The 21,817-nt window shown below is 39.4% G+C and overlaps 1 protein-coding gene across 3 annotated transcripts in view; it reads left to right on the plus strand.

The window, feature by feature from the left end:
- The window catches only part of RECK (reversion inducing cysteine rich protein with kazal motifs), a 91,462-nt gene that overhangs the window by 37,317 nt on the left and 32,328 nt on the right, over positions 1–21,817 (plus strand). For all 3 annotated transcript variants that reach the window (XM_039474964.2, XM_074395041.1, XM_074395042.1), the window contains 4 exons: positions 7,771–7,804; positions 10,487–10,684; positions 14,709–14,976; positions 18,150–18,329. In XM_039474964.2, the coding sequence (XP_039330898.1) occupies positions 7,771–7,804; positions 10,487–10,684; positions 14,709–14,976; positions 18,150–18,329 (680 nt within the window). The remainder of the gene's footprint in view (positions 1–7,770; positions 7,805–10,486; positions 10,685–14,708; positions 14,977–18,149; positions 18,330–21,817) is intronic.

A 21,817-nucleotide genomic window follows, 5' to 3' on the forward strand; every position in this document is an offset into this window, starting at 1 on the left:
TGTTTGGTGTATATTTATGTATGCCTACCCAGACTGTATAGTGTTTCCTCAGGAAATGTCACAGTAAAATGTTCTACTTAAAGAGTTCTGTATATCCATTAATTTTATTTTGTTTCTTTTTCTTTCAAATTAACTTTGATTCTAGATTTACTACCAGAAGCATAAAGGAAAAGGGATGAAAAAAATAGCCCAATTTAGAGATAAGAGGAGGAGGGATATCAGGACCAACAGGATTCTCTGGACAGCTAGAAGTTTCCTAAGCTTCATTGTGATTGGATCTGTGCTGCAGTGCTTCTAAGAATAGAGGAGACCATCTGGTTGTGGCAGATAACAGCCTAGGTAGTGGACAGTTTTGTTCCTTGCCTGGTCAGCTTTTAGGGATTTTAACAAAAGGAGGCGTGTGATACTTTGCCCCAGCAAAGCCCTCAGGACCTAAAAGTAAAGCATCTTTTAGTTTATGCTGAGGCAACTTCTGGAATTGCCAGGATGTAGTAAATAGAAGACTGTGAATGGGAGGCTTTATAAATGGTAAAAAGCTATACAGGTATACTGTATCAGAGTAGATTTGAGCCGTTACCTGCAGCTGATGAGCTCCAAAAAGAGCGAAACCTATTAGGTCCTGCAGTACTGGCTTAAGAGAGTATAAAACCTTGTATGTTGTTTTGGTTTGTAATATTTGTTTTGTAGTTTGGGGAAGAGAGTAATTATCTATTCTCCTTGCTACTAGTGTATTTCCTTTTCCAGTTCATTACTCTCAGAAGTCACCTGAATGAGATAATTCCAAAAGGGAAATTTGATCAAATCAGATTAGATTGTCACCTGGTCTAAACTTAAGTGGCCAAGGTTTTCCCCTTAAGCAGTCTCATCTCCCATAGATTTAATTGTTCCTATATGCTGACAACTTCAGAATCTTCATTGCTAACCTCTTTTTCTGAGCTCCTGAACACTATTGGATACATGTACTTTTAATGTTCCCTTGGAACAACAAACAATTAAACCAAAATTGATTGATATCAAATCAACCAAATTGGTTATTACTTTCTCTACCTTTTTTACCTCCCTTTCCCTCCCTTTCACCCCTAAACAGCACCACACACACACCCACAGACAGACAGACAGACAGACAGACACAGACACACACACACCCATACACACACATCCCAAAACAAAACTTGTATTGTTCTTACATTTCTTGCTTGGTTGTACCAATACGATCCTTCTAGGTACATCAACTTAAATGCCTCAGAGGTATTCTCTACTCTTTCCTCTTTCTCATCATCTCCCACAAATTACTGGCTCTCAAGCCTAAAGAGTTACCTTCTAAATATACCTTAAATCAGTCTCCCTTCCAGATCCTCAAATATTGCCTTAGCTTATACTGCCACTTTTCTGGATGACTACAATAGCTACCAAACTAGTTTTCCTGTGTCTAATTTCTCCTCTTACTCACTATATCCACTTCTAGATTCATCTCTTTAAAGACCAAATTTGATCACATTACTACCTTCCTTAAACCCTTCAGTTGCTCCCCTGTAGAACACAGCTCATGCTCCTCAGCCCAGTATCCCAAGCTTTTCTTAGTCTAGCTCCTGGTTCTTCTCTCTGTTAAACCTCAGCAGCATGCTACTGATAATTTCCCAGATTGACCCTGTTGTTTTATATGTTAGTTGTAGCTGTACGAATTGTTTGTTCTACCTGGAACTCCTTCTTCTGTATCCATCCGAACACACCCCCATCCAGTAGTATATTGGAGCTGACAATACCAGCTCCCTACCAGCAAGGGAGTACTGCTTGTTAAATATTCAGGAATTTTGCAAGCCAGCTTGTAACTTAAAATCAGCCATGAGTACAGGTACTTGCACTGTGAACATCAGCAAATACTACAGATCCAGATTTTCTCTACAACCACCCCCACCCCCACAAAAAAAAAACTGGTCCCAGAACATCACTACCCCTATTCAACTAGAGTAACCTTTACCTTAAATTCTGGTTTAAATGGTACCTCTTTAAAGCCTTTCCTGCCTATTCTTCTCTCCACACACATAAAATTGATCGCTACTTCTAAGCCCTTTGCATGCTTTATTATAGCATTTGTCACTCTATAACTCTATATTTACATGTCTCTTTTTATTTTTTTATTTTTTTTTTTATTTTTTATTTTATTTTATTTTTTTTGAGACGGAGTTTTGCTCTTGTTACCCAGGCTGGAGTGCAATGGCACGATCTCGGCTCACCGCAACCTCCGCCTCCTGGGTTCAGGCAATTCTCCTGCCTCAGCCTCCTGAGTAGCTGGGATTACAGGCATGCGCCACCACGCCCAGCTAATTTTTTTGTATTTTTAGTAGAGACGGGGTTTCACCTTGTTGACCAGGATGGTCTCGATCTCTCAACCTCGTGATCCACCCGCCTCAGCCTCCCAAAGTGCTGGGATTACAGGCTTGAGCCACCGCGCCCGGCTTACATGTCTCTTTTTAATACTAACCCATGAGTTTCTGGGACAGAGTTCATGTAATTATCTTTGTCATTCATTCACTTAACATTCATTGAACTGCACACTGAACCGATCGATATATTTACTATGTATCAGGCACTGTTTTCAGGGTACAAAAATGAAAGGATTTAGCCACCGTCTAAAAGAAGCTCATAGTTCATGGGAAGCGAGAAATTCAAATAGTCCATTACAATACAGTGAGACAAGTACATTGCTAGAAGTCTGTACAAGATATATTGGAGTCTGGAGGAAAAAACCCTGCCTAGGGAAATGGGGAAGTCCTCACAGAGCAGGTAAGACTTAAAGGATGAGCAGAAAGCTGTTGTCTATAATAAAAGTGCTACAGTCAGTACTTTTATAAATAGAAAAATTTTATAGACTTTTTCCCACTCTGGAGAATAGAATTATTCAGGGTTCTTTGCTACACAGTATATCAGCTTTATGTGGAAACCCTGTGTAAATATTTTATATGCTTGAAATGAGTGGAGAAAGTGCTCATTCTCTACTGTACTGTGGAGAATGTTTTCATTCTGAGTGCTATTATCCTAATAATGTTGTATAGTAAACCATCCCAAAACTCCATAGCTTAAAACAGTAACAATTTATTATTTCTTACAAATATAAGGGATTGCTAGGCAGTTCTGCTCTGGCCAGGCTTAGCTGATTCCAGCTGGGTGCACTCATCCGTCTGCAATCAGCAGGTCAGCCTGGGGCTGGCTGCTTTAGAATGCCCTTGGCTAAGTCAGCTCAGATCTTCTCCATGTCTTTCCCATCCCTCTAGCAGACTAGCTCAGGCATGTTCCCGTGGTGATGGCAGAAGTTCAAGAGACAAAGTAGAAGCACGGAAGTGTAGTTCAGGCAGCTGCTTTCTTCAAGCTTGCTAGGATCCACTAGGCCAAAAGCAAGGCAAGACAACATGATGAAGGCCAGAGTCAGTGTGCGTGAAATACATATAAGGAAACATGAAAAACTGGGGCCGTTACTGCATTCAGTTCACCACAAGCACATACTCTGTGCTAGGATCTCCTTTAGACCTTGTGTTTCTCTGCAGATGTTACTTGCCAGTGAATTTGCTTCCAGCTGGTTGGGTGCCCTGTGGTGATAATGAGCAAATTTTTCTGAGCAGTCTAGACCTATAAAGCTCGTTTCTATTTTGGGTGTTCATTTTTATTTGCATATCTATTGAAATGACACATCACTTGCAAGGCTGAAAAAATTTAAGAATCACTTGTTCAGTGATATATCCAAGTCATGACATTAAACTCCTTTATATACTCCTGTCACCTGTACTTTTTGACAGTCATGGTGTCCACAAGGAAAACCATCTTGTAGAAGTTTACGAACATGTATTTTTTAAAGATCACTTATATTTAACCTTTCCTACTTAGCATTTCATGAGCTTTTGGATTTGAAGTTTTCTTGAGACCCTGTCAACTCCAGTATGCTGACATGTTCTTTGCATCTTTGAGATTATGGTAGATGCTCACTTCAGCACCCCTAAAGTTTTTATCTATTCTTGAGTAAGATGAGTAGGGGAGGGAGCTGTTATATGGGGGCACATTGGGAGTGGTATTGGTAAGCAGGTCAAAAGAGGCTCCACAGGAGTGAATACGAATCGTCAGTGACCTCCAAAAGTGAGAAAGTTCCCTTTCAAAAGTGAGATGGTAGACTTTTGAAAGACTGAAGAATTGACTAGCTAAGACTTCAAGATAAGCTGACTTAAGAAATGAAGAAACTATTAAGTTAATGCTATAACTCACTTTGTGTATGTCCTAAGCCCTGTCAGGCAAATCAGCAGTAGTTAAAACAGTAAAAAAGGTAGTTACAAATAGTAAATTTAGGAGTCATTCATCAAAGAGGGAGGTAAGATCAGTCTATTAAATCATGATAGGTATAACAATTAATTCATCAAATGCTGGTATAATGGAATGAAGGAACATTTTTTTAAACCTTAAAATGGGTAAAGAGGTAAGATGGTATTTATTAACCCTAAAATGTTAGTGGTTAATTTTCACATGATGGTGCCATGTGAAAATATAGAAGATTTTTAGTTCAACAAATTCAGGTAAACTTCTGCATGAAAGGTCTGTTAATGAACATAAAGAAATAAGAGATGCTTAGAGAACATCTCTGAGCTCTGGATGTGGCATCAAGGGAAGCAACTGTGCCCTTTTCCTTTTTCTTCAGGTGTTGGAAGACTTTCTCTGTAAAGGACTAGAGAGCAAATATTTCAGGCTTGCAGATCATTCACTGTCTGTCTATTCAACTTTGCCATAGAAGTGTGATTAGTGTGAGGTAGTCATATAAAATATATAAATGAGCCAGCATGCATCCATAGTCCCAGGTACTTGGGAGGCAGTAGGATGGAGGCCAGCCTGAGCAACATAGCAAAACCCTGTGTCTTAAAATTGTGTTTTTAATTTAAAAACGTTTATAGGCCGGGCGCGGTGGCTCAAGCCTGTAATCCCAGCACTTTGGGAGGCCGAGGCGGGTGGATCACGAGGTTGAGAGATCGAGACCATCCTGGTCAACATGCTGAAACCCCATCTCTACTAAAAATACAAAAAACTAGCTGGGCGTGGTGGTGCGTGCCTGTAATCCCAGCTACTTAGGAGGCTGAGGCAGGAGAATTGCCTGAGCCCAGGAGGCGGAGGTTGCAGTGAGCCGAGATCGCGCCATTGCACTCCAGCCTGGGTAACAAGAGTGAAACTCTGTCTCAAAAAAAAAAAAAAAAAAAAAAAAAAAGAGTTTATAAATGAAAAAATAATTAATTAAAATTAAAGAAGTATGTAAATGAATGGGCATGTCTATGTTCCAATAAAAACTTTATAAAAACAGGTGGCAGGCAAGATTTGGCTTGTATGCCATAGTTTGCCAGTCCCAGATTGTAAGTAAAAGCTATTGTCCGTAAGTATTTATCCTTTCTAGGCGTTGGCCTCTGGCTTCTGTCAAATAAGGAAGTTGAACTAGATGATTTCTGACATTTTGCATGTTTTATCTCCTTTAGTAGTACCTCTGTGAAGCTGATCCACAGTGACATTTATTTTTAAGGTCAATTTTTCAAACATCCAGGTTGAACAAATATGAAAGTCTCTAGGGCAGGCTTTATCAGTCTTAGCACCATTGGCATTTTGGTCTGGATAATCCTGTGGGGGCGGGAGACTGTCCTGTGCAGTGTAGGATGCTTAGCAGTATCCCTGACCTCTACTCCCCAGATGCCAGTAGCACTTTCTCCCCTTCAGTTATGACAACCAAAATGTCTCCAAGCACTGCCAAATATACTATGGGAAGCAAAATTACCCCTGGTTGAAAACCACTTCTCCGGAGACTTTAAAAATAACTGGAAAAATATCAAATACTAGAAAATCAGGCCATGTAACCCAAGACAGCCACCAAGATATCAAACGTATTTATTCAGGTACAAGGTCAAAAAAGCCAAACCAAAAGGAACAAACATCTTAGTAGAAAGAAAAGAGCAATGAGAATTGCATTCATCCAGTCAAAGAGGGCTAGAAAGTCAGTAGCTGACTACTTTTAAATATTGATTTAGATCATTTTATAAGTGTTCCTGAATCCAGTGAATCCATTTAAATAGAGGGCTATCTATAATGGATAGCTGAAAAGTCACACTCAAGGAAATATGGGTGAAGAGAGATATAAACAAGATCATTGTTAACACTAAGAATATTTACTTTTGCACTACTGTTATATTGCTTGATATATAGCAGAGGGGTCTCTAGCAGAAAGAATTCATACTGGGTAAATTCAGGAACCCTTGTCTATGAGGCCCAGGGTTTTCTGTTTTATTTTGTTTTGCTTTAAATTGTTAAATCAAGTATAGTTTATTCCTACAATGGAATATTATTTAGGGGAGAAGAATGAATACAGCTTCACACAGCTACCTAGAGGGATCTTTGAAGCTAGATTTTACATGCCAGTAGCTGATCTTTTAACAAATCCCTGTCACCTAGCCAGCTTGCAATTTGGCTGCAATTAAAAGCCAAATTGTTGAATCATTTTGATTCAACATAAGGGTGTGCTTAATTTCCTTCTGCCTGTTATTTATGCCAATATTATTTCTTTTAGGAAGTCATTATCTTCCCATTGTCATGGAAATTAATCATAGCTGACAAGCCCTAAATATCCAAATGGCTTTGTATAAGTTTTTCATTTTTGTCTCATTTTGGGTTTTGTTTTATTTTCTTTACATTAACTTTAATACAGGGTGATGTTTTCTGAACAATAATCTAAGCACTCTAGTGACACTAATTATAGTCTCAAACTCTGCTTTTGACTGGCTCTGTTACCTGGGGTGGGTCTCTTTCCCCTGCTGAGAAAATAGTTTCTTCATCTGTAAAATGATAGATTCCCAAACTCTGGTCCTAGGATGGCTATCTAAAAACCATATTTGAGCTGGGCATGGTGGCTCATGCCTGTAATCCCAGCACTTTGGGAGGCCAAGGTCAGTGGATCACCTAAGGTCAGGAGTTTGAGACTAGCCTGGCCAACGGGGTGAAACCCTGTTTCTACTAAAAACACAAAAATTAGCCGGGCACAATAGTAGGTGCCTGTAATCCCAGCTACTTGGGAGGCTGAGGCAGGAGGGTTGCTTGAACCCGGGAGGTAGAGGTTGCGATGAGCCAAGACCTCACCATTGCACTCCAGCCTGGGCAACAAAAGCGAAACTCTGTCTAAAAAAAAAGACAACACACATTTGAAGTCTTGTTCAAAATTTAGATTTCTGTGCCTCACCCCAAGATTCTGAATCTGTAGTCTAGGGTAAGGTCTAGAAAACTCAAGTGATTCCAGTGTACAGCCATATTTGAGAACAAGTAGAGATAATCTCTAAAGTCCTTTCAAATATAAACTGCAGCAGTTACATGAAATAAGTATTTCCCTAGATGTCATTTATTATTTTCTGGAAAGTTTTTTATATACAGCAAGAATTAATTAAGATTAATACACTGTAGTAGTCCCTCCAACCCACCCCCACCCCTCCCAACCGACCCCACACACACTTACAGCTTTACATAAACTTGGTTTTCTATAACTGGTCAGCTTATGGCTCCAAGTAGTCATCATGGTCCTGATGTATGTTGGAAGATAGTTTGCCTTTTTACCAGTATATCATTTCATAACTTCTGTGTTTTCGGTATTGGATTTAGAGAAGAATTAAATTGTTTTAATATCATGATTTTCATGTAACCATTAAGTAGAATCAAATTACAAATTCTGTCTGGTTGTTAATTTCTTTTTATTTGTTTTTCTTTAATTTACAGAATGCTCTTTTCAGTTGCATTAGCAGAAATGAAAGTAAGTATTTGTCGATGGTTGTACAAGCAGCCAAAGATTAAAACGTTGTTCACAGAACATAATTAGTAAGCCATCTGAAGCAGTGTGCACAGCAGGATTTCGATAGGCTCTTTCGCATGATGTATTCAGGTCATTCATGTATTATAACAATTCCCATGTCCTAATTACAGATGTACAATGCAGATACTAAAGCTATATGTGCTAGAGCATGATCACAACCCAATAAATAGGCCCATTTTCAGAAATACCCACACTATATAATGTAGCTGAGTGCTATGTCTCAGTTCATTCAGCAGACATTGATTATTTGCTCAGTGTGTGGCAGACACACATCTGTGGAGGACACAACCTGTATACAAACAACCCTGGGATATAGTAGGACATGAGATAATGTCACTGGATAAAGCGCTGCAGGAGTTCAGAGGCTGCAGGGGTGCTTAGAAGTGGCTTCATGGAGTTGGTAGCTGAGCCAGGCCATGAAGGATGGGCAAGATGTGAACAGCAGAGAATGGAGGAAATGGAGATGTGAGGAAGGCCTTCAGGTGAAGGGAATAGTGAGAGCAGTTAGGGATGGGAACAAACATGTAAGGAACAAAGAGTTCTTAGCTGAGCAGGGAAGTATGCTGAAGGATAAGAAGGAACATTTGCCATCTGTACTTTGTCTTCTACCCTTTCTAACTGGGGCTTAGTTCAAGATTTTCTAGGCAGTCTCAGGCATATAATCTTATGTCCTCTTACACATATGAGGAAGCCAGCTGAATGGGAGAGTCAGAAGATAGGCATCTTGTTCTATTCCTATTTGTCTATTCTTACATGTCTGTACCATTCCCCACCATCACCCCCAACTTATCCTTAGTAAATGTAGCCACTAATAATTGTTCTTTGGCCGGCTGCTGTGGCTCAATTAGCTCACCGTGGTGGCATGTGCCTGCAGTCCCAGCTACTAGGGAGGCGGAGGCAGGAGAATCGCTTGAACCCGGGAGACAGAAGTTGCAGTAACCCGAGATTGCACACTGCACTCCAGCCTGGGCAGCAGAGCGAGACTCTGTCCAACCAAAAAGAAAACAAAAACAAAAACAAAAAATTGTTCTTTGTGAAGAAAATGAACTCTTTGGCAATGAACACAATGAGTTTGGTAACAAGTTTAAAAGCGGTAGTATAGTAGGTATGAAATAGTTTCCTGGTCTAGGAAACTGAGACTTGTCCTACCTCAGTTCAGTTCTACTTCAGTTTCTTAGATTATGACTTTATTGTTATAATTATCATTGTTTCTGGAAGTCATCTGAACTCCATGCTCATGGGTCTATGGAATTCACCAGAAACCTGATTCTTCTGGTTCCTCTACGTCTATCCCTAAGAGTTATCAGGAATTTCCTCACTGCGTTCACTCGCTCTCTCTCTCTCTCTCTCTGTCTCTCTATCTCTCTCTCTCTGTCTCTATCTCTCTCTGTCTGTCTCTCTCTCTCTCTCTCTCTCTCTCTCTCTCTCTCTCTGTCTTTGTTTTGAGGCAAGGTTTAGCTCTGTTGCCAAGGCTAGAATGTGGTGGCAAGATCTTGGCTCACTGCAGCCTCCGCTTCCTGGGCTCAAACCATCCTTCCACCTCACCCTCCCTAGTAGTTAGGACCACAGGCACATGCCACTGCGCCTGCTTATTTTTGTATTTTTAATATAGACAGGGTTTCAACATTTTGCCCAGGCTCGTCTCGAACTCCTGGATTTGAGTGATCTTCCTGCCTTGGCCTCCCAAAGTTCTGGGAGTACAGGCATGAGCCACAGCACCCAACCCCCTGCTTTCTCTTAACCTCTTCCTGCCATACGTCTCCCTCTTCCTTCAGCCTCCCACAGATTCCCTTAGATTCCTATGAGGGTTTCTTGTTCTTCTCCATTACAAATCCCCTGCACCCCCGGCTACTCATCTAGCTCTCCCAAAATACCTTAAATGGCAGCCCATTGATTTTTTAATACATAAATCCAGAGTAATACTTATTTCAAATGAGTTTTACTTTTCAGTGTTGAAGCAGGTCATATCAATTGTGAGATGAAGTCTATCTCAATTTAGGCATACTCTTACAGATAGAAGTTCAAACCATATAAAACTTTTGGGATTTTGTTTCAAGATACACTTATATAAATGTCATATTTATTAAATGATCCTTACATCACTTAGTTTTTACTGGCCCTATTTTATAAATGTGAGGGATTTAGGGTTTTGTTTTATTTTGGTTTGGTTTGGTTCTGCTTTGCTTTGTGTTTATAAACCTCTACAAATCTAACACAGAAAGATCCGGCTTCACTGGTTTCAACATGGGCACTCATGGCATTTTGAGAGACAGTTTTTGTTATGTGAGACTGTCCCATGCATTGCAAGACATTTAGCAGTCCTAACCCCCATGCACTAAATAGTCAAACTCCTTGGCGGTGGGGGGGTGGGGGGGTGGTACTGTTCCTGTAGAGAACCACTGGACTAGAGACTGTAAGTTGATGAATAATGACTTATACTAGTGAGCACTTGAATGTCCCCATGATCATATCTACAGGAGTGCCGATTTTAAGTGTTCATCTTCTGTGGCATGGTTTTATTTCTCAAATTTGGAAAGTCATATTGTTCCATCATTATGGTGATGATTTAACATTAACAGAAAGCTGTTTCCATTTCAGTCCCTTCTCGTTTTTTCTCCGTAGTGGGCTCAGTCTGTTGCAGTTATGCAGGTCACCACACAAACTGCCGAGAATACTGTCAAGCCATTTTTCGAACAGACTCTTCTCCTGGTCCATCTCAGATCAAAGCAGTGGAAAATTATTGTGCTTCTATTAGTCCACAATTAATACACTGTGTCAACAATTATACTCAGTCTTATCCAATGAGGAACCCAACGGATAGTAAGTAAAAAGGACATATTCCTCTCATTTCAATCTTTGGTTTGGGAGTTTGTAAAAAGAAGTGATATGTTCTTGTAGATATCTGCAATCTGGGTCATTTGAGAAATGCCAGACTTCCTTTGGTATTTAGATTTGGCAGATTGAAGAATATTGTCACAGCCAATAGGGGCCAAGAAAGATGATACTGTAGAGGGTATGAGGAAACAGGAATTCTTAATTCTGAGGGTGGGAGAGTTAATTGATAGGGATTTTTTGGAGAGAAGTTGGGTAATGACCATTAAGATTTCAAATAATCATAAGCTTTCGATCTAGCAATTCCATTTCTTAGAATTTATCTCGTAAGAAAACTTATACAAATTTACAAATATATATATGCATGCATGTAAGGGATACTCACTACAATTCTGGTGTAATAGAGAAAAATTACAAATAACCCAAACATCTATCAATACAGTATTGATTTAAATAAATTATGGCATACTTATAAAATAGATTAAATTACAAGAATAATAACACCTGGCAACCAACAACAACAAAAAAAGGACTTCTTACATAGAAAGAAATCCAAGGCCAAGCATGATGGCTCATGCCTGTAATCCCAGCACTTTGGGAGGCCAAGACAGGCAGATTGCTTTGAGCTCAGGAGGTAGAGACCAGTCTGGGCAACGTGGTGAAACCCGATCTCTACAAAAAATAAAAAAATTACCCAGGATCACATGCTTGTGATCCCAGCTACTTTGGAGGCTGAGGCTGGAGAATCACATGAACTTGGGAGGCTGAGGTTGCAGTGAGCCAAGATCATGCCACTGTACTCCAGCCTGGGTGACAGAGACCCTGTCTCAAAAAAAAAAAAAAAAGCCCAGACACGGTGACTCATGCCTGTAATACCAGCACTTTGGGAAGCCAAGGTGGGTGGATCACCTGAGGTCAGGAGTTCAAGAACAGCTTGACCAACATGGTGACACCCTGTCTCTACTAAAAATACAAAGATCAGCCAGATAGGGTGGCACATGCCTGTAATCCTAGCTACTCAGGAGGCTGAGGCAGGGGAATCTCTTGAACTTGGGAGTGGAAGTTGTAGTGAGCTGAGATCATGCCACTGTACCCCAGCCTGGGCAACAGAGCAAAACTCCATCTCAAAAATAAAAACAAAAACAAAAAAAAGAAAAGAAAGAAACAAGTCCAAGATGGCCAACATGGTAGCTCGCACCTGTAACCTCAACACTGTGGGAGGTCTAGGTGGGAGTATTGCCTGAGGCCAGGAGTTCAAGACCAGCCTGGGCAACATAGTGAGGCCCTATATTTTCAAAAAATTAAAAAATTAACTGGGCAGGCACATACCTTTAGTCCTGGCTACTTGGGAGGTAGAGGCTGGAGGATGGCTTGAGCCCGGGAGGTCAAAGCTGCAGTGAATTATGATTGTGCCACTGCACTCCAGCCTGGGCGACAGAGCAAGACCCTGTCTCTAAAAAAGAGTGAAGTCTAAGATGTCTTGAGCAAAAAAAAGTAAATCACAGAACTAAAAATATAGTGTGATGATACACTTTTTAGTTTACACCTAATTGTTTCACTTTATATATTTTCCATAGATTTGAATTTTTGCCAATAAGCAATTATTACTTTTGTAATTAAAAAGTCATAAAAATGAGAAGCGAGCCTGGTATCTTTTAAAAATCAGGGCCAAGAATTAAAAAAAAAAATTTAAAAAAATTCTACTGAAGTGTGGCCAAAGAATCATCATCATCATCATCATCATCATCATCATCATCATCATCAGGGCCTCCTGATGAAACTGCACTTGATATGGCTCTTCAGAGTCTCAGCTTTGTACATCCTGGAATCCATTTTCTTCATCTAGAGGTGTTCAGATTTATAAATACTGACTGATGGACCAAACTAACCAATGACTGTTTTATAAGCCAGATGTCAATGTTTTGATTTACACTGGGATATTAAAAGAGGCTCTGTGGCTTATGTCTGTAATCTCAGCACTTTGTGATGCTAAGGCAGGAGAATTGCTTGAGGCCAAGAGTTTGAGACCAGCCTGGGTAAAAAGTGAGAACCCATCTCTACAAAAAAATAATAATTAGCTGGGTGTGGTGGTGTTATGCCTATAGTCCCAGCTCCTCAGGAGGCTGAGGCCGAAGGATCCCTTGAGCCCAGAACAAGGTTGCAGTGAGCCACGATCAAGTCACTGCACTCCAGCCAGGGTGACAAAGCAAGACCCTGCCTCAGTGGGGGGAAAAAAGATGAAAAGAAAGAAAGACTTGTTTTTGTAACTCAAAAGCAGTACTGTGTGCCTTGCTTGGCCACCATCTAAATCAGAACTCTAATGCTTTTGACATTCTGTGGTGTAGCTGTGTGGTCAAAATCAGAGGATGAAGCATTGCCCCAATAACCTTCATTTATTTTAAAGGAATATATGTGCTCTGACATTTAAGTCTATACAGAGGTACTGCTGGAGCAAAGGAGATGGCAGCTCAATAAAAAAGGAGAAAGAGGTTTTAAGGGTAGAACAACCATCTCTGTCTTTGCCAATACAGAGGAATCTGGAAAAGAAAGCTCCAAATAGATATGCATAAATAGATTTCTTCCAAAGCAAAGAAAACTGCTTCAAAGAAGCCCTTCTGAATTCTATAGTATGGTTGAAAGGGTTTTTTTATTTCTGATTCTTGCAAAAAATTAAAGACAGAACCAAATTGGTATCTCGTCAAAGTTTGCTACTGTATTATTTACGTTACAACTTAGATTAATTAGCTTAAGATACATAAAAGCTTTATGTGGTCTTGGAATGTGATAAAATATGGTATTTGTGTTTGTTGCTATAAAAATTAGTCATCTCGCCAGGCGTGGTGGCTCAAGCCTGTAATCCCAGCACTTTGGGAGGCCGAGGCGGGTGGATCACCAGGTCAAGAGATCGAGACCGTCCTGGTCAACATGACGAAACCCCGTCTCTACTAAAAATACAAAAAATTATCTGGGCATGGTGGCACGTGCCTGTAATCCCAGCTACTCGGGAGGCTGAGGCAGGAGAATTGCCTGAACCCAGGAGGCGGAGGTTGCGGTGAGCCAAGATCGTGCCATTGCACTCCAGCCTGGGTAACAAGAGCAAAAACTCCATCTCAAAAAAAAAAAAATTAGTCATCTCTTTCACATCAAGAACATAATCCCTTTTAGGTGATTGTTTCTAGCAGGAAATAATTCCAGCTCAATCTACAATACCTTTTCTAGGAATGTAAAATGCCTCTCCTGTGAGGAATTCTTAGGTGTAGGATGACCTTTCATTTTTATAAGTATGATGCTAAAGATCCCATGATTGGAGACAGTGGTGAATTCTCATAATAGATACCTTGTCTACCTTCAGCTCCTCACCTTTTTGCTACACTGCAAAGTCATAGAGAGTGAATTCAGTAGGGCTTGTATTCTGCAAATACTGACATATAACTAGTAATGGTTTCCACTACACTGCCATGTTCTGGGCTAAGCAGAGTATGACAAAAAAAAAAAGAAAGAAAGAAAGAAAGAAAACATGCACACGTATGTTCAGCACTATTCACAATAGCAAAGACTTGGAACCAACCCAAATGCCCATCAGTGACAGACTGGATAAAGAAAATGTGGCACATTTAAACCATGAAATACTATGCAGCCATAAAAAAGGATAAGTTCATGTCTTTTGCAGGGACATGGATGAAGCTGGAAACCATCATTCTCAGCAAACTAACACAGGAACAGAAAACCAAACACTGCGTGTTCTCACTCATAAGTGGGAGTTGAACAATGAGAACACAGGGAGGGGAACATCACACACTGGGGCCTGTTGAGGGTGGGGGGCTAGGGGAGAGATGGCATTAGGAGAAATACCTAATGTAGATGACGGGTTGATGGGTGCAGCAGACCACCATGGCACGTGTATACCTATGTTACAAACCTGCACGTTCTACACAGGTATCCCAGAACTTAAAGTAGAATAAAAAACAAAAACAAAACAGCTAATTAAGCCACTTACATTCTGAAAATGTAGGTTTATATTGCTGTGACAGAGCCGAAGACCATGCTTGCCAAAATGCCTGCAAGAGAATTCTGATGTCCAAGAAAACGGAAATGGAGATTGTTGATGGTCTCATTGAGGGTTGTAAGACCCAGCCCTTGCCTCAAGATCCTCTTTGGCAGTGTTTTCTTGAAAGCTCACAATCTGTTCACCCTGGAGTCACTGTACACCCTCCTCCCTCTACTGGCCTTGATGGGGCTAAACTGCATTGTTGTTCTAAAGCAAACACTTCAACATGTAGGTTAGTATTTCATTTTCCTTTACTAAAATCAGTTGAAAATGGCATTTTAATTAATGATTTTAAGCCTAGCAAATGTGTGTTATATTCTTATATGGTATATAGGCTTAACATTTAGAAAATATAAGATATTCTTTCATCCAGAAAATGTGTATTGAGCATTGTGTAGCATATACAAAACATTGTGCTAAAAGCACTGTTTCGGGGTGTGGAGGATTAGCATTAGCAAGGTAATAAATATTTAAGATGATGCAATATGAATTCTATCCTTATAGAGATCATGAAGTAAGCTTACAGTTTAGAAAATGTTTTGATCTGACATTTAAGGGACATTTTCTTTATTAAATTATGAAACTTTGAACTTTTTGTTGTATTGGTGGATAACCTGAGTTAGCACTTACAACCAGAGCTAGGTGGTAGCATATTGGCATTCATTTGGGTGACAACCTTAGGGATGAAAAATGTACAATACAAATATAGGATGTAGGAATTCTAATCTTGAGACAAAAACAAGTGGAGATAACTAAGACCGTGGTAGAACACAGGTAAAATAGAAATTTGCTTTATTAGAGTTATTTGGGGTAAAAAGGGACCCCATGTTGCTAGGATATCCTGAAATGAATATAAGATACCAGGAGTAAAACAATCTTTCTTGTGGTTTCTAAATTGGATGATTCTTTAGCAAAAAATTGTGCCTAGAATGGCTTACCAAACTTTGGTAACTGTCAATCAAACTTTGGCAAATTTTTTAAAAGACATGAAGACTAGGCTCGTTGGCTCAAGCCTGTAATCCCAGCACTTCAGGAGGCTGAGGTGGGCAGATCACCTGAGGTCAGGAGTTTGAGACCAGCCTGGCCAATATGGTGAAATCCTGTCTCTACTAAAAAAAATACAAAAATTAGCGGGGCATGGTGGCATGTGCCTATAATTCCAGCTACTCGGGAGGCTAAGGCAGGTGAATCACTTGAACCTGGGAGGCAGACATTGCAATGAGCTGAGATTGCACTACTGTCCTTTAGCCTGGGGGACGCAGTGAGATTCCATCTCAAAATAAATACATAAACAAATGAAAGAAAGAAAGACATGAAAAAGAGTGAGACTCAGTCTCCAGATAAATAAAAGACATTAAAAATCTGAAAAATATCCAAAGAAAATTAACAAAAAGACTTAAAGGGAAATTAAATTAGGCTTGCAATTAAGGAAATTGAGTGCTTTATAGAAGTTAATAAATATATTTATGGGTGGGATGCTGAGTGTTTCTTTGAATGCCCACAGAAGTGTTTATACCTATATAGAGTCACTAGAGATTGGAATGGCTGCGTAGTCCCAGAAGAGCTGCAGTAAGGAATGCTCTTCCCTCTCTCTAACCTTAATACTGGGTTTCACAGTTTGCTGAAGGCTTTCATTCTCATCAGATTTCATCTTCATAAAGCTTTATAAGATAATTGGAGAAATTATGTAATTTTTCTTTTACACTTAAGAAACTAACTAGGAGATGTTAACCAATGCAAAGACAGATTGACCACCCTTAACCCAAAAATCCGAAATCCAAAATGCTCCAAAATCAGAAACCTTTTGAGTGCTGACATGACACCACAAGTGGAAAATTCCACAACTGACCTCATGTGATGGGTCACAGTTAAAACACAGTCAAAACTTTGTATCATGCACAAAATTATTTAAAATATTGTATAAAATTTACCTTCAAGCTATGTGTATAAGGTATATATGAACATAAATGAATGTCATGTTTAGACTTGGGTTCTAGCCCCAGAATATCTCATTAGGTTTATACAAGTATTCTAAAAATCCAAAAAAATTTCAAAAATTTGGGTCCCATGCATTTCAGATGAGGGATGCCCAACCTATAGAAAGTTAAGGACTAGCCAGGCGCAGTGACTCATCCTGTAATTCCAGCACTTTGGGAGGCTGAGGCAGGTGGATCACCTGAAGTCAAGAGTTCCAGACCAGCCTGGTCAACATGGCAAAACTCCATCTCTACTAAAAATACAAAAAAAAAAAAAAAAAAAAGCCAGGTGTGGTGACACACACCTATAATCCCAGCTACTCAGGAGGCCGAAGCACAAGAGTCACTTGAACCCATGAGGCAGAGGCTGTAGTAAGCTGAGATTACATCACTGCACTCCAGACTGGGCAACAGAGTGAGACTCTTCTCCAGAAAAAAAAGAAAAAGAAAGTTAAGAACTAGAAAAAGGAAAGTTTCCAGATCAAGGTACCTGATGTAACTTAATCTCAGCTTCCTTATTCCCATAATGTATAAGCTCCCCACCCCCATAGCAGAGACCTTGTCTGTTTTATTCACCATTGTATATCCAGTGCTTTGAACAGGCCCTCACACAACACTCAATAAACATTGGTAGAGTGAATGAACAAACATAAAAGTAAAGATACCTACCTCATGGGGTAAATATGAAGCCAAATAAAATATAAGATGAATGAAAATTTTTACTTAAAATTTGTGTATTTCAATAATATGAAATTTTTATTATATAGTAAAACATGTATTTTATAAATAAAATTAATGACTATCATGTGTAAAAGCACTTTAGAAAATGTACAAATGTTTTAGCTATATACATACACTTAAGTTGCTTTGTAAAAATAAGAATGTCATGTATTAATTACAATAGAATATAGAGACTTTGGAATATCTTAGGGAATATAAATAGCTTTAGTATAGTTTTTCAGGAAGAAACTAATATACCCTAAGTCTGTCATGCTTCTTAAAAGAAACTAGAGGACCATATCCTAGCTTTACTTTCTGTGTCTGAACATAAATATAAGGGAATATATCTTCGTGGAGGTAACACCATTGCTTTAAGTAAAAGTAAAAAAGAAATCAGAAAGATATAGGGGGAAATAATTGTGCCAGGAACTTAGGATGCACAAATAGAATTGAACATTAAATTTGGCACTGAAATTTCTAGCAACTTTGACAAAAAGAGAAAAGGTAGATGATAAAAGAAGTCTAACTGTTTTCCATGGAAAAAAATCACTTTTTCTGGCTCTGGTTTTTAGGAAATAGTCTTTGGTTTTTATACTTCTTTTCTTACATATGTTCCAAAGTCTATAATTCATAGAGTTTTAGTTTTATGAAAATCAAATATTTACTTGGTTGGTTCATGTCTGCTTCTGCAATTGTGCTCTTATTTCAGGGAACTCTGCACTAAACTTTACAGCATGAGCTGGGGCAATACACAGAGCTGGCAAGAGTTTGATCGCTTTTGTGAATATAATCCAGTGGAAGTGTCTATGTTGACCTGCTTAGCGGATGTCCGGGAACCTTGCCAGTTGGGCTGTAGAAACCTTACTTACTGTACTAATTTTAATAACAGGTAGGAACAAATTATTATTTTTTTACTCTGGAACAAATTATTATACATGGAATAGAAATATTTTATCATTAATTTTCAATAAGTAAATCCTGTTGGATTAAAAGGAAGTCATATTCCTTTGTGATTTCATTTTTAAATGAATATTTCATCTGGTAAGTCACCTCTTGGAAAGGAAGTACTATTACAAAGTCCCTTCCAATCTAGAGATACCTCAAGCTTCTGGAATTCAAAGAATCTTTTCTGCCGTCAGTCCCCTCTTCTTTGTACTGTGCCACCAGTGAAAATAATTCATTGTAGAATAAATTATTGTGAACTATTTCATCATCCAAATGTCTACTTTTAAACAGTTTACTTTAAAGGACCTTCAGACTGGCTGAGGTTCCTTCTCAGTGAGTCCCCTGTTTCATATAAAAATATTTCTTTGCAAAAGCAATTCAAATAGATGTTTTCCTAGGATATCAAGTATCAGAAAAATTAGGGATCAAGAACTGAGCCTTGGAGCATATCAGCAGTTAATGGTTGAAGAAACTGAACAAAACAGAAAAGGGCACCAGAAGCACAAAATGAGAGAACTCCATACAGAAGTCAAAGAGGGAGAGTTGCTAAAGAAGAAGTGGCTGGTTTTATAGAATAAAGAGGGCAAAAGGGAAGAGAATCATTCAGTTGGGCCAGAAGGAAGTTCTGGATATTTTTGTCAGATGGTGTTTACTTCAAGCTACACACATCTTATCTTTTTTAAAGTACTCAGATTATTATTTAGAGTGAGACAATTGAGATATCTTTACAACTGGTGATTGATTATTAGCCAGTAAAAACCTGACTTAGAGATTGAGTGCATTTGAAATGTTTGAAGTTAAACTTGAGCACATAGTTCTGGTCTGGCTTCTGGTAATGGTAGAGTAGCTTGTATGAGCATAACAGCCCTGCCAATACCAGATATGAACTCTGCACAAAATATAAAAAAACAGTTGTTTTGAAGGTATTGGAGACTGATCAAAAGTAGGAGGGTCTACATTTTGTTTGTTTTGTTTTTTGAGACAGAGTCTTGCTCTGTCACCCAGACTGGAATGCAGTGGTATAGTCTCAGCTCACTGCACCCTCTGCCTCCCAGGTTCATGCAATTCTCCTGCCTCAGCCTCCCAAGTAGTTTGGATTACAGGCACCCACCACCACACCTGGCTTTTTTTTTTTTTTTTTTGTATTTTTGGTAGAGATAGGGTTTCACCATGTTGGCCAGGCTGGTCTCAAACTCCTGACCTCAAGTGATCTGCCTGTCTCGGCCTCCAAAGTGTTAGGATTACAGACGTGAGCCACCATGCCTGGCCAACATCTCTTGAAACATAGAAACCACACTGAGCGAAAGCCACATTTCTCCACTTCTTCCTCCTAGGCATTTTCAGTTTTCTTTCACAGGGAGTAGAGTTCAAGCAGAAAGCAGCAGTCTTGGCCTAAGGAGTAAGATATCAGCGTTTGGTGCTGCCAGTGAGGCTAGATACTGAAGAAAAAAAAATTCTGCTGGGCGCAGTGACACATGCCTGCAGTCCCAGTTACTGGGGAGGCTGAGGAGGAGGATCACTTGAGCCCAGGAGTTCTGGGGTGTAGCGCACTATGCCATTCAGGTGTCCACACTAAGTTCGGCATCAATGTAGTGACCTCCCAGGAGCGGGGGACCACCAGGTGGCCTAAGGAGGGGTGAATCGGCCCAGGTCGGAAATGGAGCAGGTCAAAACTCCCGTGCTGATCAGTTGTGGGATGGCGCCTGTGAATAGCCACTGCACTCCAGCCTGGGCAAAATAGCAAAACCCTGTCTCTTAAAAAAAAAAAAAAAAAATCCCACAAGAGAGGGGACCACAAAAAGAAATGTCCCAGAATTAATAAACAGACTCCCTTTAAGTCCTTGGCTGGCCGACTCCTAAATTGTACTTGTGCCAGATGAGACTACAAGGAACCCAGGGGAAGGTGAACATAGATTATAGCAGTTGGCATTTGCTGGGCAGACAATTTAGAATTCAGATCATGCCAAGTTAGAAGGACCTGGTAAACCCCATAAGGGCCATGACATCCAAGAACTAAGGGTAAAGCTGCCCCCAGAAGAATAAGGTATTTGTCAGTAATTTAACTGCCTTCTAGTATGAAAACAACATTCCTCCGAAGAAGATAACAAAATCCTAAATCTTACTAACTGTCATGTATAATGTCCATCATACAATAAAAAACTACTAGAAATGAGAAAAAATAGGAAATACGACCCATAGTTAAGAGAAAAAACAGGCCAGGCATGGTGGCTCATGCCTGTAAACCCAGCACTTTGGGAGGCCAAGGTGGGAGGATCACCTGAAGTCAGGAGTTCGAGACCAGCCTGGCCAACATGATGAGATCCTATCTCTACTAAAAATGCAAAAAAAAAATTAGCCGGTCATGGTGGCGCATGCCTGTAATCCCAGCTACTCCAGAGGCTGAGGCAGAAAATTCACTTGAACCCAGGAGGCAGAGGTTGTGGTGAGCAGAGATAGTGCAGTTGTACTCCAGTCTGGGCAACAGAGCAAGACTCTGTCTCAAAAAAAAAAAGGAGTGAAAAACAATCATAAACAATCACATCCACTGGTGACCCAACTATTGGAATTAGCAGATAAAGAATCTAATTATGATAAATATATTGAAAGATCTATCGATAAAGATAGATACAAGTGAGATGGGGAATGGGGGAGAGCTATGGAAGCTCTAAAAAAAAAAATCACATGGAAACTCTAAAACTGAAAAATGTAATATCTAAAATAAATTTATTGTAGGGAATGGGAAATAGACACAGCAGAAGAAAAAGGTCAGTGACCTGGGAGATCGCTCAATAGAAATTACCTAGACTGAAGCACAGAGAGAATAAGTGATATAATATCTGTAATAGTAACCCAGAAGAAAAGGAGAGAAAGGAGCAGAGCAATATTTGATTAAACCTTGGCTGAAATTTTTCCAAATTTGATCGAATACATTAACCCAGTTTTTAGGAAACCTTAGTAAACCCCAAGTCAAATAAATACAAAGAGAGACAGACCTAACCCATCATAGTCAAACTATTGAAAACCAGAGGCAAAGAGAAATAGTTAAAGCAGCCAAAGGGAGAAAAAAAGACAATTTATATATGATGAAATAACAATAAAAATGACAAGTGACTTCCTTTCAGAAACAATGGAGAACCAACGACCATCAAGTAGTAGCCCAATTAGTATCCTTAAAGTACTCAGGAAAAAAAAGAATCTTATATTCAGTGAAAATATTCTTCAAAAGTAAAGGTATTTCTAGATATTACCCAAACAGACAAACAAAAAACTCAGAATTTTCTGCTAGCAGTCTCTCACTATAAGAAATTCTCAGTCTGAAGGAAAATGCCGCATGAAAACTTAGACCTACAGAGCACTGGAATTGGTAAATGTTGGTAAACATGAAAAAAAAATTTTTCTTTTCTTTGTCTTTTATATTTTATTTTTCAAAAG

The sequence above is a fragment of the Saimiri boliviensis genome, chromosome 2, assembly GCF_048565385.1.
Source record: "Saimiri boliviensis isolate mSaiBol1 chromosome 2, mSaiBol1.pri, whole genome shotgun sequence".
Classification (NCBI taxonomy): Eukaryota; Metazoa; Chordata; class Mammalia; order Primates; family Cebidae; genus Saimiri; species Saimiri boliviensis.